At 38.4% G+C, this 22008-nt stretch overlaps 1 protein-coding gene across 3 annotated transcripts in view; it reads left to right on the forward strand.

The window, feature by feature from the left end:
* The first annotated feature begins 2474 nt into the window (after positions 1–2474).
* The window catches only part of klhl5 (kelch-like family member 5), a 55787-nt gene continuing 36253 nt past the window's right edge, over positions 2475–22008 (forward strand). Inside the window, exons 1-2 of one of the 3 annotated variants that reach the window (XM_067584607.1) lie at positions 2475–2609; positions 6543–6606. In XM_067584607.1, coding sequence (XP_067440708.1) covers positions 2567–2609; positions 6543–6606 — 107 coding nt within the window. In that variant the 5' untranslated portion in view covers positions 2475–2566. Of the gene's footprint in view, positions 2610–5996; positions 6164–6542; positions 6607–22008 lie in introns of those variants that run through there. The other 2 variants (XM_067584609.1, XM_067584605.1) reach the window with 2 other exon arrangements.

A 22008-nucleotide genomic window follows, 5' to 3' on the forward strand; every position in this document is an offset into this window, starting at 1 on the left:
CTGCATCTTCAAGGTTGAAGCTCCACTGATATCTCAAGATGAACGGTTTAGCGCTGTGGGATAGATGGATGGATCAATGGATAGTTTAGATGGGATATAGATGCCTTAAATTACTTGAACAAGTCCAAAGACTCTAACACCATGCTAGCAGCTCTAAAACGCTCACTGTGACAATGTTAAAGTGAAATCACATTTAATCATCCCTCTTTGCAGTCAAAAATAAATGTAGAACATGTCTTTTTAAATGTATTGTTAATAGTTTTGTATTATTAGAAATGAAAGAAAAAAACTATCGGTGCTGCACTGCACAGAGCGGGAGACAAGAGGTAAACAAACTGCTGTAGTTACAAGTCAGTGTGTCACTAACGGATTTTGAAAGAGCAACGACCAAACCAGCATCTAATAGGACAAAAGTGACATTTTCAGGTATGTTTTACTCTTTAATGTGCTGCAGCCTGAGCGGCGCTAATTCGGCTCTACCTAGCCTGCTAACTGATGTTAGTGGTGCACTTTTTCCCCCAGTGAATGTTTGTGTTGGACGCTAAAATTGAAGGACATGTGTTCATGTCTGTGAGTTGGATAAGAAGGAGACTTTAGCATGAAAAGCTAATGTGGGTCTGTGGCTCTTGTATCATGTAGCAGGATGCTATCAGGCTGCAGTGTGACCCGTCTGCTCTGCCGATGATCGAATACCATTATTCTTTAATTCAAGATTTTGATTTGCTGTATCAAAATAAGGTCTCCAGCTACGTAAGTAATTTAACAGTATTTAATCGAAGTAATGTAAAACTATGAGCAAAGAATTTAAAATATAAATGATTCCCTTTTGGTTACTGATTTTTTTTCTCGAAGGAGAACAAGTGATTTTACAATGCAGATATTTATGCTGTAGTAGACATAAAAGTTTAATTTCAGTTGGACTTAAAAAGCTGATTTAAAGCAGTTATAATGTTGACCATGTTTCACCAACTTAGGTCCGTATGTTAGCATGCTAACATATGCTAAATGGTACTAAACAGTAAGTACAGCTCAGGCTGAGGGGAATGTTATTAGTTTTGCAGGTGGGCATAAATAATAAAAGACAAATAAAAAATTTGACCTGATGATGGAGTACTAGATGAAAAGTCAGTGGATAACCACATTTTTTACAATTCATCCTGAGATATTTCCAGATGGGCAAAAGTAGTCGACTGACCAACAGACTGGCATTGCCATACATTGAGCTACACTGCTAGCATGGGTAAAACTACAAAAGCTTATCTTTAAAACTTTGTGCAACACCTGAAGATGACATGTTGCTTTGTAATTCTGCTATGTCCGTATCTGTCTCGCACATGAACCAGCTCATCTGTGGGTCTTCACCACCTCTCCTGGAGTCTGATGCAAGATCTGTTGTGTTGGTTTGATTCTTTTGTGTGCAGACCTGCTCCCATTTTTCACCTCCTGGAGTCTGAGAGGGGTCACACATATCTTTTCTTCTAACCTCAGCATCTCCGATCTCATCTTTCTCCCCCTCCCCCACCCGATTCTCTCGTTCGCAGGTTCGGTAGGGCAGACAGAAGAATTTAACTTTTGATACTGAAAGGAGATGGAGAACAGAAAATTCAGAAGGAGCAGATCAAAATGCCCTCAAGTCAAATATCAGAGCAGGATCTCAAAATGGAAGCTGCTGCCTCGAGTTTATCTCTGACAGACAAAGAGAAACAAGGAAAGTCATAGAGAAGAGTAGAGAAACAGATGAAACGAAACCATTGAATGCAAACACGAGTATGAGTACAAAAGCAAGTTCCTCTCAAAAAGCGAGCTTTTCAAGGCAACATAATACGGAAACATTTTCAATGCAGCTGTCAGTCACTGTTGTACAAAGCTATATTTGGCATTGATATTCAGCTCAGAAAGAAAGACAGAGGTCGAGTCAAAGTGAGTCTACATGATGAGGAAGAAACAAGACAAAGTGACTCAACAAAAAGTTTACTTCAAGTTCTCAAATGTAAAGTTTCAACAAAACGTCTTTGAGGACTGAGCCAAAGCAAGAAGTTTTTTCTTTGTAATGCTTCAAAAGGCTCTGAACCAGACATTCACACACACACACACACACACACAAGAATATAGTCTCACACGTACCACACACATGATAGACAGAGTGGAGAAAACCTCTATCTGAAACTATTTGGATGACCCACCTCTGTTAAATGTAAAGAAGTCTGGGAGGCATACGATGAAGATGAGGATCACGAGGATGAGAAGTTTAGTCAGTGCTGCTCTTACCATGGTTGCACCATAGGATCACACATACACATACACATACACACACACACACTCCTTCATGCTGATAAAGGCTTGACTTGTGGCTCGTGGTAACTGCTTCCTTCTTTAGTTTCAAACAAATACATATACTCACAGCCCGTTTCTGCCCATCAGACTAGCCTTTTGGTAGAGTTTATGTAGCCCTTACAATATTGCTCATATTTCAAGATGAGGCAGGCGACAATGCAACGTGACAGCTTGCAGCTCAACACTTCACTTCCCTTTGCACTTCCTGTAATTTTCTCAGAAAGTGTGAGAAATGGAGAGTTGCAGGCACAACAAAGATTTTCTATCAGCAGACTGTAAGTAGAAATGTTTGGCTGTGGGTTTGTGTGAGAGACAGTATGTAGACACTGACGGTCCTCTCTTAAGAAGAGATGGATAGACTTTATAATGAATATAATAATATAAGACTAATATATGATTTATGACTTTAAGTCCTGTGTGAACTACAACACAGAGATAAATGATTGTGTGTGTGTGTGTGTGGTCTATATCTGTGCAGAGGTCAGCTTGTGGTTTGTGTTTGTGTCTTTCTCACTCAGTTTTACACAAAGAGGTGTTTCTTTAACCTTCTACTACTTGATAGAAAGAGGAAAACAAGGATTAAAACTCCTGTGATCTGACATCTGTGGAATCCCAATGATGTGTTTTTTCTTATAATTATAATGTATAGCAGTGGTGGGCCAAATCTGGCACTCCAGCAAAACTATTTGGCTACCTAATGAAAGCTGAAGTTTTGACTCTTTACATTAAAACTTACTACATAATTACATCATTTTTCACAAAATTACTGTAGATAACAAAATTAATATGTTACATTTGACACTGCCCCCACACAAGGATATGCATGAAAACCAAGGTTGTGCCATGTGGCTGGCAATTTTCTATATTTTTCTTATTGCTAAAAAATCTCATGTGCAGAGCCAAACCAATAATTAATTGATGTATTTACTTTGAGAAATTAACAATGTAGTATAAAGTCAAGAGGTTGTGTTATGAAGCACAACAAGATAGCAAAGCTCTGTAAATGTCTGCCGTGTAAGGAACCTCTCTCCTGAGATTGAACACGGGGGCGAAGGAACATGTCAACCAGCGTAGTGATGTACTTCACTGACATTTTTATCAATTTTTGGACAACAATGGCACAGAGAAATACGATGTATCAGGTTTTGGATACACACACAATACTTATAAATAGGATGAGTTCATTGTTGGTTTGGCTCTGCACTTGAGATTTGTTCACAATAAGGAAAATATAGAAAACCATCCTTTAAGTCTAATAAACATACCAGAAATTAAATTTTAACGTGTGAATTCTAGCAATGTTTTAATTCTACAACTTTAACCAGTGGACCATCACAAATTTGTTCTTCACAAACACAAATAGGTGGCAGTTTAACAGAATTATTTAATCAGGTAATCTTGTTGAGATCAAGATCTCTTTTGCAGGTGAGACCTGAGTACAGCAGAAAGAAAGAAAACAAACATAACCAGGTATAATAAAAGGACAAAGACATACAGTACAATCCACATAGCGATAAACAAAGGCATATACGGAATAAGAAACAGACATCACTAAATAAAATCAGCCAATGGGATTATATGGAAGTGCTTTGCATTCACCAAAGGAAAAAATTGGAGGCTGTATCTTGTAATTAAGACTTTATGAAAAGTTTTCATAATTACGAGATTGTTTTCTCATAATTTTGAGATCTGGATCTTATAATTATGAGGTAGTTTTTATATGAGGTACTTTACACATAATTATAAAATAGTTTTCTCGTAATTCTGAGATGAATTATTATATTAATTATTAGATTGTTTTCTTGTAATTATGAGATTGTGTTTTGTAATTATGACAAAATTATGGGAAAACTCCAAATCTCATAATTATGAGATTTGGATGAGTTTTCTCATTAGTCATAATTATGAGACACGGAAGTTGTAATTACAAGATAAGGCCTCTCTTTTTTTTTCCTGCGGTGAATGCAAACACACTTCTGTAGACATTCAAGTTTTCAAATGATTATCATCATAATTTTCACAAACTTTATTATAATTATGAGATGCTAAGTCATAAATCTAATAATCAGAAAAAGTTTCTCATAATTATGAGAAAGGTTCTTATGATTATGAGATAATGTGTGATAATTATGAGGGGAAAAAAACTAAAAAACTAAGAAGGTGGATTTAACTTAGAAGTGGCATTAATGGGCTTCCATATATCTCCATTAATTAACATTACTGCACGTATAGAGCTGAAAGGTGTTTTTGTTGCTGCTGGAGTGGGAATGACCTTTCTGTTTATCTTTACATTCTACTCCGTTCTGGAAAAAAAATGTATTTTTTTTCTTTGTACTGTTTGACTTGATCTCTGTTGGGTGTTTAGTATAGCTCAGATTATACAGTTGGGTGCCTGAGAACCACTTATCTTGGCAGGCCTGGGACGAGGACACACACACAGACAGAGGCTCAGACAAACACACGTACTCAAACACACAAACACACTGATGAGCATGGCTGGCAGGTAGAGCCTTATCTCAACTCCACAGCGGCTTGCCTCTCTCGGGGCTCAGTCGGCAGCTTATCAGGATGGAAGCAGCCAAAAGTCACTCCCAAAAAATTCACTTTCTGTGCTTTTATGTCCAATCAAAGCTGTTTGACACTTCGAGCATTTTCCAAATATTTTGAGTGTATGGCTGAAATATATTTACTACCATACGACTTGTGATTGTTGACAGAATTGTCTACAAAAGCAGTGTATATATGTGTGAGGAGATGCTTCTGTCAGCAAGTGTCTACCCCATTGAGGTGTCCTTGAGCAAGACGCTCTCCCTCCCAGCTCTGTGGGAATGGGAGACCAATAAAATACCACCATTATCTGTAATGCTTTATTATATGGGTCTGCAGATTCAGAATTATCTCTCTGGGGAAAACAACGTAAATTAAACAGTGTTCAACTGGTAAACCTCCAATTAATTGCTAAAGAGTATTTTAGTCAAACCATTGCGGGACAACTGAATGCAAAACTATGAAATGTGTTTACAGTTAAGCCCACAATGAATAAATAGTGGATGCATACTGTATTTGCTTTTTTCCCCTTAATTAGAAACAAATTATTTTTCTCAGGAAATGTCTGAAGGATTATTAAGAAAACATTCGGAAATTACAGGCCTGTAAAATAACATTTATTGGAAGGAATGTCACTTGGCTGTAGAGTTGAAATGGTAGAAAGAATATTGAAATTGATGTTTGATTAATCTGCTTTTTTTCAACATTTTCCAGCTCCAGCATCACCAGTTTGAGGATTTGCTGCTTTTCTTAGTTTTATATTCTGTAAATTTGAATAGCTCTGGGGTTTTGGACTGACAGTTTAGACAAAATAAGGGCATTTTTTGTCACTATTTTCTTTTTGTCATAGTAATGTCTAGTCCAGTTTATTTTGCCCTTTCTGCCTCAGTCGTTGCCATTTTCCACCTGTCCACTAGATCCCCCCGGACTTTCTAAACTGATTCCTGCACCCTTCTGCTCACTTGTTCCTCTTTCCCTAATCAACTCTGCCTTCTCACCTGTCTCTCATTCTGCCTAATCACCCAGCCTGTATAATGTACCTGCCCACTAACCATTGTCCTCTGAAATTCATCAACGTTACTTCATGCCTTTGTGTTCTAGCCACCAAATCCTGTATTCTGCATCCTAAACCTGTTTACCTGCTCTTGTCCTGTGTCCTGTCACCCTGTACCTGTTCCTGATTTTTCTGCTGGATATGTGCTAGATGTGTTTTTGACCTGCCTGCCTGCCTTGTCCTCTGGACTTGTTTTGCCTGTTTGGACTGCCTTTTCGTTGCCAACCTGTAAGCCTATTTTTGAACATTGAACACAGTGACACCAAAATGCCTGTCATGATCTTGGCATTTGATGATTTAAATTTTACTTTTTTAAATTAAAATCAAACAGACTTTGTTCACTTGTGTATGATAGTTTAATGTCACTTCCTCCTTTACTGTGATGTGTAGCCTACAAAAAATATATATATAAAAAAGGTAGAAAAACAGAAATTTTATCTGCTTCGATAAATTTTATGCTCAGTATGTTATCTCACAGCAGCACGACTTCACACAGATAGTGCAAGCTGTAGCTTAGAAGATAAGAGGGTGGTGAAACCAATGATCAAATTTTTTTTTTTTATTGGCTGCAGTGATACAATAAAATTGAGTGTTTCATATTTTTCAGGGGACCAGCTGGAATCCCCTCCAGGATCCTCGAGCTTCCCTGAAACCTGGTTTGGAAACCACTGGTATGGACTCGCCTCTGCTGTTGTTTGTGTGTATGATTAGTAAACTCCTGTGATCCTGCTGTGTTCGCTTACAAACCAGCCCAAACATGAAAAATAAAGCTTCCTTGTAGTTCTTTACGGCATTGCTGAGTTAAGGTGCCTCCTCTATGCCAGAAATCAGATAAGTCATAATTTCAGTTGATTGGGCAGAAGCTCCAGCAGATGGACTTGGAAGCTTTTATGCAAAACCGAGCTGAAAATGTCTAGAGAGAGCTGAGCCAAGAGAAAAAAAACAGATGTTCAAACACACTGGATTCAGGATACTATACCCCCTGATTTATTGCCTTTCCAGCAGCAGGGCCTAAGTAAGAGGATGTCCGTTACCCACACTTGCAGTCTTGAGAACTTGAGTGCGCATTCATTTTGTGTCCCACGTCTGAAATGTACCGACACACACAACACTTAGCCCACACTTGATGCACACTTCTCCGAATACCGTTTTGTAGCGTTATACAGAGCCAAGTATATCAAGACGTGGATGCAGACAAAATGGCGGACACGGGGGTATACATCTTGGACCTCTGCCTCCGCAGTTGACAGAAAACCACATGACCACTACAGCAGAAGTTGGTCCCTGTTTCGTTTCTGCGTGAACATCTGCATAGCACATGTGCGTAGTCCGCTTGTGGCAGAAAAGACGAGAAGGCGGGAGGACTTTACAGCGGTAAAATATACAGAATCTATTAAGGATCTTATAAAATGTTTGCTGGCTTTTCTAAGGTTTTATTCAATGTTGTCTATCAAACTTTAATATATTGAAGGATCCAGCAAGCATAGGTATATCAATATGGAGAAAACATATTTGAAAATGTCAATTGGCTCCAAGTATTTAATGTTAGCAATTTTTGTCTTGTTGTTGCAGCTCATGTAAACACTTTTTAAAAATATGTGTAAATGAATCCTAAGTTTAAATTAGTTTAAAATGGATACCATACTGTTGATTATAACCCCTTTTGAATCACATTACATTAGCTCTCTAATTGGCAGCAGGGGTTAGCTGCTTGGATGCTCAGTCAAGCTAACGCCTAACGTTAACTTGCAGTGTAGCACGCAGTTGACGTTAGCCTAATGATTACCACAACTAACCATCTGTAGTGTAGGGTCTGACTTAATCACTGTCCCAGAATCACCTCATATTATAGGCTATGTGAGTGTTACTGGTTGAAGTCACTTTAAAATGACAATCTAGAATGACCCTATCTAATTAAAATTAAAAAATAAAAATAAAATGTTTTCCAGATGCACCCATCCATAATTTATACAAGGAATTTAGCTTGGTGGTCGCATTGGTGTACATTTAAAGATGGAAAGAGACAAACACAATATATAAACCAATAAAAACCCTACATATATATATATATATACACACACACACACACACACACATAAATATGAGAATCGGTAGAGGAAAAGGTGAGATCAGAAACATACAGAATATAGTTATTGCACTGTAAATAACTTGTAAAGTAAAATAAATGGCTAACTGTGAGTTGTAGTGATGTGTGGTGATAACAGGAGCGGGAAGGGGGGAAGATGCGGTGTAGTGGTGATTAACCAGTCTGGAACCTCCTTCCAGTGGGGAGTGCCTGGAAGATGTGATGAGCTGAATGGGAAGTGTGAGGAAAATTCTGCATTTCACTATGATTGTAACATTTAGAAGTAAGTGAAGTTCTGGCCTGTTATGATAAAGCATGAATAGTTTAGGGACCTGTGATTGTTAAACTTGTTATATGTTGTGAAATGTATCTGAGTTACAGCAATGGAACATTTCTGAAAGGAAGACCTTTGAGTGAACCGTGTGTCTGTCCATCTGTGGTGCAGGTCAACAAGTGCTTATCTCAGATTTAAGCTCAGAGATCTTTCATTGGAAAGAGAAAGCTTGTAACGTCAAAAGAAGAGACATTGTTATACAGGTCCTATGCTGATGTGAAAGGTTGTTTTGCAACACCTACACATACCCTCAGATTTGTCACACTATTAAAAAAAGTTTTAAGATCCTCTTTCCAGAGAGACTTCTCTACCACTGCATGACTCTCATATGAGTCCTCTCTCCATGTACATGCGTGAGGAATAAAGACTTGTATTCACAGACATCTGAGTCAATACATTAATCGAGGTCCTGAGGAGATCATTTTTCCCTGACAAGGGTCAAAGTTTTTCACCATTCTTCTTGACCTGGAGGTGTAGACGTCCTGAAGGATGGGCAGGTCGCAACCTATGATCCTCTCTGCTTTTCTGATGACCTGTTGAGTCTGGACCTTATCCTGCACCATGGCAGACCCATACCAGACAGCTACTGAGGAGGAGAGGATGGACTCTATAGCAGTGTAACACTGGACCATCATTGTCATTGACAGGTTGGATTTCCTCAGTTGCCTGAGGATCATTTTCTCTTTGTTTTGACTGATAACAGGGAAATTTCCAATACAATTTTTTTATCTTTAAATTTTTTTTTTTTTTTTTCCATTATTGACTATCTGCTATGCTATGGTCCTTGCTGATGTTCTTTAGTGTAAACTTGGGTAATACCTTCAATTAGTCATTTTTTGGAGGTTTAAATTGCTGGGGTCAATTTGACCCTAAACATAAAAGATTATGTTTATTTTAACATAATAGCCGGGTTAATTTTGATTTTGGCAAAAGGATGTGATAAAAGTACCAAGGGTCACCGTCTTTCATCAGTGGCTCACAGGGTCTTCCAGTTAGGCATAGCCTATTCATATTGTTTAATAAATAAATTTGATTTGCATTGCATAAAACATTGCATAAAACATATAAACGAACTGGCAACTTTTTATAGACTTATTGAATTAACTTTATATCGGCACATTTTTAAAATCTGTACTTATTCCAAACTTCGCAATTTAAAATATAAAACTTGACCGCGTCAATTGACTTTTAAAATATATTTTTAATGAATAAACATGAGCTACTTCACGGGGAAAAAACTGCAAGAAAAAGACCAACTGCCGCTGCTAAGGTCACATGATTTCCCGTCAACTGTGAGGCGGAGGTCCAAGATGTCTCCCTCTGTGTCCGCCATTTTATCTGCTGTAAGGTACTCTTTAGTGTATTCCACAATTCACCACGATAATTGTGCAATACTAGTCCAGTAGTTGGTGGTAGTGTGCCAATTGGCTGGTTTTAGGACCATAAATAATCAACTGACAAGAAGTTCATAAGTCTCTCTTTGGCAGGAATACCCTGATCGCATTCACACCGGGAAGCTGCCCAGTAAAACCACAGTCTGACCTGTTGGCCACTGAGCAGCTCCACTGGAGCACTTGGGGTTAAAGCCCTTGTTCAAGGTTACCTCAGTGGTGATAAGATTTATTGCCAGATTGATTTATTGCCAGTCTGGGGATTGAACCAATGACATCCTGGTCACAAACTTGCTTCTCTAACCTTAACCTGCCATATTCTCATCTAACTCTCAACAACAAAACAAATATATTTCCCCAAACATCAAACCACACCACATAAACACAATGCAGTTCAGTTCAAGCAGTGAACCTTTGTAGTGTGTCATTTCCTTTTTCCATTACTTCTTTTAAATTTTCTGTTGATGTTTAAGGTCCCCAGGTGATTAATCCTAATGTTCTGGTAACTCAGTAACCCAGTGACTTTTCCTCAAGTGTCACTATCTACAAAACCTTCTTTTTGCCCAAAGATGTCAAAATTTATTGCACACCACCAAATTTCATACCTAAAATAAATCTCCCCCTTGACATTTACTCTAACAGCCTCAAGACAACCTTTTTTTTACAACTCTACAAGCTGCAAAGAATGTAAAAATATCACGATATTGATTGTTTGGTACAAACTCTTATGGGCTATAATGAACTCTGCAGCCTGGAGGGACTGCTGGGAGATTTTGACATTTAGATTTGTTTATAGCAAATATCCACTCTGGAGTTTTGGTATACTTTGGGACTGTTTTCAATCATTCGGTCCAATCAAACAAGTTATGTTCTAATCTGTTCTGTAGTGCAGTCTGAAGCAACTGTCTCATATAGTTAACTGTGCACATCTATCACTTCATTTGTTACTAATGCTGCAGTCAGAAGCTCTGATGATGAACACAACAGTGCAGCACAAATGCTGACTGTGTGTATAACTGAGTCAGAGAGTGAGAAGATGTGTGTCCCTATCAGCACTTAACTTTTCTTCGAGACCCAGTGATTTGCTGAATATGATGATCATTAACCATACATTCTGTCAGACACGCTGACAGTCTGCGATGTCGCCACAGACAGAAATCCCTTGAGAGATCCTGTATGTGGGCTATTTCTGGAGTTCTGCATTACTGCAGGATCTGATGTAGAGCGTTTAGAGATTGAATGTAACAGCATGACGAGATTAGGGATTTAGGTACAAGAGGGGATATTTAAGAACAGGCTACGCTCCACAGGCTCACCACAGGTTATGGTTGTATTTCAGACATTAGATGCTTTATGTTTGATCTTCCCCATCATGTCCTCTGCTGTGATGTCTGAACTTAATCCCTGGATCTGCTTTAAATGGACACAGTGATGTTCTCAGATGGGTTAAGGCATCAATAGCAACAGAAGAGCATTTTGAAATCCCCTTCATCCTCTACATGCTCCTCTACAAAAGATGTCAAGCAGGTTTGTTTTGAGTTTTTAGGACAGTTTATTGAGGGTTTTTCTAAACCCAACAACTTTGTTATAACAGGTTTGACTTCTAATTCATTAGAAAGAAATTGCAGGACATAATGTGGAGGAGAGTGCAAACCATATTTAACTTCATCCCCTGTGTTTTTAGTCATTTAAAAAGTGTGCTGTGTGACTGGGATGTTTTGTGGTGTGAAACTTATGGAAGACATGATACTTGCTTGATTTCTCAGATGTGGGCTTTATCTTTCATATAATTTCTAAGGTATTGTTTCTATTGTTAATTCTAAGCTTTCATTTAATATGTATTGCCCAATTTGTTGGTCCTGTTTTCAGGTGCATCATTTATGGTCAGCTTTTTAACTGATTGATTGTATCAGCATTTTATTTAGAGGCCAGGCAGCTAGTTAGTTAGTTTGTGTGTTAGTGTTATTACTGTTGTGCCAGAATATCTTTTGAAATGTTGTCTGCGGTGACTCTTTTGTTATTTCTCACTGTGAATGGGCGACCAAGCTAGTTTCTCCTCTTGGGAATAATAAAATTATCCAATCTAATCTGAACTTGCTCAGTTTGTGTTGCATATAATAATTTTTCAATTATAAAACTGAATGAAGTTCAACATGCAAATGAGACAAAAAGGATCTTTCTCTGGAGCCTTTTCTGCCTACATACCTGTGTCAAATATTCATCCAATATCTTGAGTCTCAGAAAGCACGTCTCACCTCTGCCAACTTTTTCACCATATTACTGCTACAAACCCCAACATGGTCATGATAATTGCAGGTTAAGTAAACTTTATTTACATAAACTATATACTTTATATATGGGACCAGTATCTAACAATGGAAAAAGTAAAGCCTGCACACTGACTCCATATAAATGTATTTAGATGAACAGAATCTGTGATCTTTGTCACATCTGTTTCCATTTTCTGCCACCTGATGACAGGTGTTTAACCATCCAACCCATTTAGAGTGAAAAGCAGTTCATATTGATTTGTTTATTCTTTTCATTGATGCCGTTTTCCAATAGCCTTGCACCAACATGCACCTTCAACAGTACACATGACAAAATAAGTTCAAAGGTCCACTAAACAGCTTTTGGAGCTTTCAACCGCAAATCGAGCCTGCTCAGATGTCTTCACATGACATGGTTGCACATGGGAGGGAGATCGTAACTCCTGTCTCTGTTTAAAGATGGTCTTTGGCCTTTGATCTTTCTCTTGCCGTCTGCCCACCACTGGTTGATTACTTTCATTTCCAGTCAATGCTGTGACTGGTTTTGGTCTGGTGTACAGGGGTGCAATGCAAGAAGAGCATGATATTAAAGCAGAATTTTGGTAGTTTTACATGCAGTATATTGAAATTAGAATCAAAATCCACATGCTTTTTGAGACACTTGAATTTCTGGTTATGTGGATATGACTTAGCACAAACGCTTAATAGTTAAAAGTCTTTTATTGGTCACAACTCACGTCAGATTTTACTGTTCTGTAAGGAAAAAACTGCTTGCAGGCAGGGTTGTTCACAGTCAGCTGATGGTATCTGCTTCCTGTGTTTATTCAGACTTTTGCACAGGGTCCTGCTCTGACGTACAGAAGACTTTTTCTTTCTGTTTTTGAATGTCACACACCACTCCAGTTTTTTTTTCTTCTCTTTCTGGAATTCTCGTCCAGGATTCAAGACGAGCACAGACTACAGTACAAATATTTGTACTGTATCTAATACTACCTGTATCTGTAATTTATACTGGGTCACATAAAATAGTAGTTGTTCACAAATCTAGTTTCCCCAGCTGCAGGACAGATAATTAACACTTTCCTAGTTTGAACGTTAACTTTTTGTACAGACTGATGGCATCAGCTTTAGATTTTGATATGATGATGTACAACAAGTAAGAAAATACTTCCTCTTTTACAAGCCTCTTATGGTAAACAATGCATATTTTAAAGGAGCTAATTGTATGTTCATTAACAGTGTGTCAATTTTGAAATGATGAGCAGCACTTGCAAGATGCCAAAGAGTTAAAGGAAAGACAAACAGGGGAGAAATATGAGTAGTGAGCATGATTTTCCATTAAAAACAGAGCAGCAGGAGGAGGAGGAAGAGGGAGAGCATGGTGATTTAGTGCTGTGTCAGCACTAAGGCGTCGTCTGGCTCCCCAGAGAAGAAGCCACTGTGAGGCTTTATGACTCTTTATGGTGAAATTACGATGTTTCACAAAGAGATTATCATTATGAGCAAACCTTCAAAGGTGATCAAGGTTTCCAGACGTATCCTCCTTGTGCTCTAAACTGTCTGTCTGTCTGTCTGCATCCCAGCGCTCTGAATACAGTACGTCCTTCCACTCTTTCTCTTCCCTTCCTCACCGTTGTGTTTACTAAAAGAAAAAAGGGAAGGGCTTATTTTGCTGTCTCTCTCAGAATTTCAAGGTTGTCAGAGTCAGCCACATCTTTGTTCGAGTGTGTGTGGCGCTTTGCACTTTCAAAGGATGGTACACACTTAAGTGGGTTAAAGTGGGGGTGAGTTGACAGGGAGCTCAGAGCCATCATGGTGCTGCATCTCTTTTGTATCCATTTATGTTTCACCTTCTCCCTCCCTCTCCTCTCTCCTCCACCGTAACCTTTTCTAGTGAGAAAATGCCATGTCAATAAAAGCTTTTTAACATGAGGAAAAATCAATGTGCTCCAATTGCACCTTTTCGTTTTCAAGCGTGCCTGCCAAACAAAAGCGTGGTTCTATTTCCGTACAAGGGTGCAATGCAAGAAAGCATGATATTAAAGCAGAATTTTGGTAGTTTTATATACAGTATATTGAAATTAGAATCAAAATCAACATGCTTTTTGAGACACTTGATTTTCTGGTGATGTGGATATGACTTAGCACAAACGCTTAACACTTAAAAGTGCTTTATTGGTCGCAACTCTTGTCGTCAAATTTTACTGTCCTGTAAGGAAAACACTGCTTGCAGGCAGGGTTGCAATAAAAATGCACAATAAAAATGTATTATAAAAACACAAAGCACATTAACATAAAAGCTCAGTCACAAACATGATAAATAGCTTTATCATATACCCACATCAGCTGGTAAGACCAGACAATGAATCTCACAGTGAATCAATCAATTCTTCTCAGAAAGTTTTTATTTCTCCTAAGATAGTTGGTAATATTTTCACTTCATATCAGAGTTGAGATGGAAATACAGCCCTGCATCCGTTATTCTAAACACAAAGTCATAACCATCCAGTGCTGTATTTGTGGGATCTGTACTTATTTAGACTTGATTTTTGACTCATATGAGGATCCCACAACATACATTTTAACCTGACTTTATCTGATGTTATCAACACTTTCAAACTACAAAATCAAGGAATAATACAGAGGACATACCAATATAAATCAAATTCTCAGTGAATAACAATCATTTATTGATATATCTACATTAATGATGGATCAAGTGATTATGACTACTAGAGGATTTTCATCTGACTCTGCAGTTCCCCTCAGCTCTACAGAGCACAAAATTACATCTTCTGCTTCTCCCTCATTAAGAAATCCAGAATCTATCAATATGCAAATATTGTTAATTTCCAAAGTTTACCAGCTACACACAAGATGTCTCCTCCTTCACTGTAATTTTCAGCGAGTGTGCAGTGGAAGTTTTCACATCACACTTCTGTAATGGTGCCCTTACACCAAATGACTTTTCAAGTGATTTAACTGTTGCAGACAAATTTCCAATGTCGGAATAAAATCATGAGAGTTTTGATGGAATTGTGGCATGCTCCCATCATCTTGATTGTTTGGTGTAAGGTGGTCATAAAACTCAGTCCAAGCTGTCTTAAGTCAGTCTTGCTTCGTTTTGGTGTACTGATAAAATCAAACATGTTTAATATTATCGGAAGTTTTTAGTCTTGGCTCATGGAAATAGTGAAGTTCAATGACGTGAATATTGTCAACAACCAATAGGCGCGCTCTCACCAGCACCAAATAGGAAGCAGCAAACCAAGTAGATAGTAAACATGGCACAAGAATGTGAACAAGTTCTCTCAATTCTCTTGGACTGTGGAAAAGGAGGAGAAATTGGTGGAGTTGTGGATTGAACAAGAGTGCTTTGTTGACGTGTCCTTCCATTTGTATCACAATAGAGTGGAGAAGTGTCCACATTCTGCGGTGTTTTCTCTTTTTCTTTTTGGCTGGTTTTTCAGAACAAACCACAGCACACACAGGGGCAGCTGTGGCCAAAAGCTGCTTCTGCTTCTGCTCTATTGTTCCAACAGTTTTTTTTTTCTTGTAACTTTCCACCAGGATCATGATGGGAAATAATCTCAAAAGGAATCTAGCTGTAGTCTTGCAAATAATGACCCTGCAAGATCCCCAGTCAAAATCTTGTAGTCTGTGACTAAAAACTAAAAACACTAAAGTGACTTGCGACATATTGTCTTGTAGTGTCAAAGTCAAAGTCTTGTAGTGTATGGTAGGAATTAGTTGCATACTGGACCACAATTTACTCCAAACTAGCTGTGTAGTCCCAAATCATGCTCACAGGTACACGCCTTTAAACTCAAATTTTCGAAGTGCACAAAGAAACTTTCCACTTTCAGCAGATCAATGTGAAAACAGCCTTCTAGTGTCAAACTCTGCACATAAATCATTCTGCACAGTGAAGCTCAAACATCCACTTGAGGAAACAAGAAGAAAAATATTTTTGTGGCTGGAAGTTGGGCTTTAAAGTTTATCTTTACACCAATTCAGTGAAATAATGTCAATTTTTAAGCCTGTTTAGTTTATCAGGCAGAATAAAAACCTTTTACCATACATTCATTCAGCTTTGAAAATAAAAACAAAACACCACTTCAGTGTTGGGTAGTGAGCCTAAAACTATATCTCAAGCATCCAGGGGTTGAGTGATTTGACATAAAATTCCTCTACAGCCTGAAATGAATCAATTTTTGTAGATTAAATGGGCAAAGACATTCTGCTGGAAACAATGTTAGTCTGAGTGGTCCGCCTTACTGCAGGTTATATAGAGGAATTTATAGATTTGTTTGTGCATGTGTATGAATTATTTGTGCTATGATAAACCTGCTATTTATAGAGCTTTTCAACCATATTCTGTAAGAGCTTGCTTGTATATCGTGTTGTATTTCTAAAGCTGGCTATTCTTGTCACATCTTGTAGAATAAAATGGGCCTTCGATCTAATGTTGTAATGCAAATCAACAGGCACAAACTTTATACACACACGCGCCATTTCTCATGCATGAGAGCAGATTTTTATTTTTGGAATTTTATTTTAGGATAATGTTATTCATGAGAAAAGGAGCAAGCAGATATTTCTGGAGGAAGCTGGCTGGTAGATTTGACATGTCAATGACAAAGGCTTTTCTTAAATTTTCTGTACACTCAGGTTTTGTGCTTAAATTAAATATTTAAATGAAAGCAGGTTAATTGTAGCATTTGATTGTTAATTTGAATGTTTTTTCTTTTGCACGGATAAATCTAATCATACATCAGTGAGAAAATTCAGGTCATTATGGCATTGATTAACATTTTATCACCCATCTGCAGACTCTCTTCTGACACATCCTACATACTCTCTTCTGTCATCCTGTGATTTCATTCATTCTCTCACTCTCTCAATAAAGCAGATGCATGCTAAAAGCTCCCTTGTGCGAAAATATGAAGCACTGAAGGCCAGTTATGAATTGATAAGCTGCAGTGTCAGCGTCCTCTAAATGCTCCCCTTCCAGTAATTATCCCACCTACCTCTGATTAATGCTTAGTCACTCTGTCCGACAAGTCCTCCTGCCGGCTCCCTTTCTCCTCCTCCTCCTCCTTCTTAAAACCACCTCTGTTCACTCATTCTTATTCTGAGTCTGTTTCATTTGGTCTTGTTCCTTTTTATCCTGCCACAAACTCACTTTTGGCTATTTGAAGGCGGAGAGCCCATTTTAAACAGATGTAATGACAGTGGCCTGAGCAGAATACAATAAAAGTAAGAAACCACCTCCTGTTTAGACTGCCACTGCATTCCAGGAGACATTTTGTCATTTAATTAGTTGGTTTTCTTTCCTGTCAGTCTTTGTTTCAGTCAGTGATTTTCTACATCTCGTTGTTCTGGTTTACTGAGACTTTTTCTCTCTGTATGAAGGTTGTCACTGCAAATATATCTAAAAGGAAGCCGTTGCTCTTTTAATCTTAAAGTGACTGAAAGTATTTTAGAGACCAGCACTTTGGTCCAAACTGAAATATCACAACAACTGTTGGAAAGACATTCATGGAACTAAGATGATGTATCCTCATGACGTTAGTGATCCTCTGACTTTTCTCTTGTGCCACCATGAGGTTGACATTTTTGGTTTTGTTTTAAAAAAAAAAAATATCAACAACTATTGGGTGCTTTTCCATGAAAATTAGTACAGACATATAAGGTCCTTTACCACTAGTGCTGTCATCAAGTCAAAACTATTTCTTATAAAAATATGTTCATTATTTTTTAGGGAACATTTAAAAAACACAAACACAGCACTTTTAAAATACATTAATAACAATAACCACAGTTGCATGGACACAAACCATTAGTCTTTACACTGAAAAAAAATCAGCACATGGTTCAAAATCTTATGGAAAACACCTCCTTTGCCACCATTATAAAATCTCATTCTCTCCTAGTTTAGTGTGTTTTGCCATTTTTCTCAACCACAAATCATGTGTAGGTACATAATCCATTTTCCACATTCGTAAGATTGACTTTTTTGCAATTACCATTCCAAACAAAACAACAATTTTTTCCATACTAACTGGTCAAAGTTAAGGAGCTTGTTACTCCAAGGATGGCTGTAAGAGGATCAGATTCCCAATGCTTCCTGAAAGCCTCGGAGAAACGATGAAAGATGCTTTTCCAATATGTGTACAGTTGACTGCATGACCAGAAAGAATGACCTAAATTACTGACCACAGACTTACCTCGATTACAAACAGGTGATACATTAGGAAAATCAAGTCAAAATTTTAATTTGTCCAATACCTGTTATTAGTGATAATTAGTGATAATGATAATTAGGAAATGTTAGCATATTAACACGTCATACTAAGTTTGTGAAGGTGGTAAACAACATCAGCATGTTAGCATGTAGCTCAAAGTACATTCTCACAGAGGTGGTAGCATGGCTGTTTAGACGCTGTCTTGATACTTTAAAGGTGCAGTGTGTAGAATTTAGTGGTATCTAGCAGAACAGACTTGGCAGAAATGGTATTTAATACTCATAAGTATGTTTTAATTAGTGTATAATCATCTGAAAATAAGAACTGTTGTTTTTGTTACCTTAGAATGAGTACTTCATATCTACATAGGGGAACGGGTCCTCTTCCACAGAGCCCGCCATGTTGCACCTGTGTTTCTACAGTAGCCCATAACGGACAAACCAAACATTGGCTCTAGAGAGGGCCTTTCACATTTTACGCAAGTTCCACAGCCACCACAGGTTCTCCTACATGCTTGGAAGGGGAGGGGAAGGGTATTCAGTTGGCTGCAATCTGCAACCTCACCACTAGATGCCACTAAATCTTACACACTGGTCCTTTTTGAATAAGGACATTTTCATACATATATACAGTATTTGGTTATCTGAAATCTGTGCCATACAGATGTAATAATTCTGAGAGTGATACAAGGACTGGAGGTAATTAAAGATTCATCCATTTGTGATGAAGGTGTGTCGGGGAAGGTCCGGCTGCCTCCATCTTCACACTTGCTGCTTCTTTTCCCGTCCATCTCTGTCTCTTTCTTTTTTTCCCTTAGAATGGTCAAAACAAAACACAGAGGCATTGAAGTATCACTTTCAAACACTCACACGAAGTGAGGAATCGATTTACAATTGATCAAGTGTTGACCGGCTGACAAATTACTTTAAGACTGTGACTCATGCACCATGATTAGTTTCAGATTGGACTAACATGCAGGTACAGAAGCAGCCAGAATTGGACTACGCCTTTAACCACTATAATATTCATTGATCGCCTTTTAATTGTCCTCTTTCACCTCTCGTATTCAATCTCTCTGTTCTATTCTCTCCATGCCTCTCTGTTGTCTCATAGGTTTATAGATCAATGATCGGTGGGGGGTAAGGTGACCTTCATCAGATCGACCAATCCAAGAGCTAGCTGGATGAGACTACAAAGCTGCCTCATCCAAAGGCTAAAAATGCTACTAGGGCAGTATATGTATTTATTTCTCACCAAGAACAGAACAGACTAAAGAATACTGTAGCGGCTCTGTATGTGTGCATGTGAAGGTGTGTGTTTCACACCTGGGGACAGATTGTGGGGTTATACCAGCTGATTGAGAAAAATTTATGTCCTTTATTGTTTTGACCACAGCTGCATTCAGGACAAATTGGTTTCTATCTCCACTGGGGTAAAATGAAGGTGAAGTTAAGGCTTGGGTGAGGCCTGTACTCATTATGCTTATAATGAAAGCCTCCAGGGAGTGAATGTAAATAAATAAAAAAGCCCCAAAAGTAACATAAACCAACTATTTATGTGTGCATGCTAGTGTGTGTGTCTAAAAGAGGGAGACAGAGAGGTTTTCAAGATGCCAAAATTACGGTGGCTAATGAACCTCAACAAAGTGCATCTGAAAGCTGGATTAATCCATATTTTATATTCACAATGGATCCTATGACTACTCCTAAAGTGAAAGGGTTCACTGGTAGTGATGAACTCATAAGGAATCATCACCTGACTCTGAATTTGTGCTAAAAGGACAGGGAATATTGGATTTAAGCTATGAGAAACATGACTCCAAATATATGTTAATGTTGCTCTGATGGAAGTGTAAATAGGCAGTTTGCTAACACATTCACCATATCAGCCTTTATAAGGTAATAAAATGTCAGTGTTGTGTTTCCAGCTGGTCTGCTGCTCCAAAGTGGCTGAGAAGTTAGTTACACCATAAGTTAAACACCATATCTGTCCATTAAATATGAAGCCACTGGTTAGGTTAGCTTAGCTTAGCACAAAGACTGGAAACAGGGGGAAATGGCTAGCTTGGCTCTGTCTATAGATTAGCAAGTCTAAAGCTGATTTATTACAGAAACATGCTGTATCACATTTGTTTAATGTCAAAGTCTATCTTGATCCATATCAAGTTGTCAATCATCCTAATTAAAAATATTTCACTTAATTAGTGAATCTCTCTCATGTAGTCAGGAGAATGTCAAAATGTAACCACAAAGTAAAACCCAAACACATTTTTCCACAGAGATTTGATGTGTGATTACTTATATTTCATTTCTACTTGAATGAAACTTTAGTTTCTCTGTTCTCGATGTGTGACAGTGAATGTTTCAAGGCTTTTAGACCAACGTATGACCTCAAATAATTTATCACAGTATCAAGGGACTGTCAGAACCAACCTAGCAGCCTCTCTCTCTCTCTCTCTCTCTCTCTCTCTCTCTCTCTCTCTCTCTCTCTCTCTCTCTCTCTCTCTCTCTCTCTCTCACTTCTTGTGACACACTCTCATTTCTATGGGAGCGATGGGCTGTGATTGGCTTGTGGCTTCAGGGCAGAGTAAATTATTAAGGCTTGCTCTTTAGTTGGCCGTAAATGCGTTCTCTCTCGCTCTCTCTGTCTCTCTTTCAATTTCTCTCTCATTCTCATGTTTTCTACTTCCTCTTCCCTTCTCCCTGAACAGTCTGCCCGTTCAGGAAGAGAGGGAACAGGAAAAAGAAGCAGCAGCTGATGCATGGAAAAACAGAAAATAACAGAGAGACAAATGTGGTTTGTAGTGATGGGCAGATATGAAAAAAGAATGTCAGCAGGGAAATGGGGGAAAAAAGAGCTATGGAGCATTGGAGAGAGGGGGGAGTGACAGAGGAGAGAGCACTGATGAATTGCACAGCAAGCACTTTGCTATCCTCCACCTGCCACCTGCCCTGCACTGAGAGCTGACTGCATCACGCAAGAGCAAACACACACACCTGCTGTACACCTAAGAATAGAGGCTATTCGCTGGTGTGTGTATGTGTATACTGTATGTGTATCTGCCAGCAAACTACACTAAAGAGGGACCAGTTGAGTGTTGCTGTCATTGAGAGCTGTTAAAGTGCCGAACAGGTGAAGGCAGAGAGAAAGAGGAGGAGGAGAGACAGTTACTGACAGAGAAAGAGAGGAGAAAGAAGAAATAGAGCTGTTTTCATTTCCATCAATAATTCAGGATGTGTATTATCTCCTGTTGTGTGCAGCTGCAAACTTCATGCCTCAGCGATTTTTAACAGCGGCAAACAACCCTACATGTGCCCATGAGTGCGCGCGCACACACACACACACACACACACACACACACACACACACACACACACACACACACACATACACACAACAAGGAGAATTAGAGATTGTTTGTGTCATTTTGCAAGCAAATGTGTAATTTACGTAAATATGAAATTCTTGCTGTGAGAATTTCTGACCACAGAGGAGTAGTGGTTTGATTATCAGTGTTTATCTGTTGTTGTCTGAATCTTTCACCTACTTAGCACTAATAAAATTGCTGTGCCATAAAATATAATTGCATCATCTTATCTTCTGCGTTTCTCCTCTCCTGTGTATGACTTTCATCTTTAAAGCTGCTGTAATCAGTATTTTTATATTAACGATGGATCAAAAGACTAAAGCTGTAACTTAAAATGACAAACCTACAGAGAATTATTACCCGAAATCTCCTTTTTC

This window comes from Thunnus thynnus, chromosome 3, assembly GCF_963924715.1.
Source record: "Thunnus thynnus chromosome 3, fThuThy2.1, whole genome shotgun sequence".
Taxonomy (NCBI): Eukaryota; Metazoa; Chordata; class Actinopteri; order Scombriformes; family Scombridae; genus Thunnus; species Thunnus thynnus.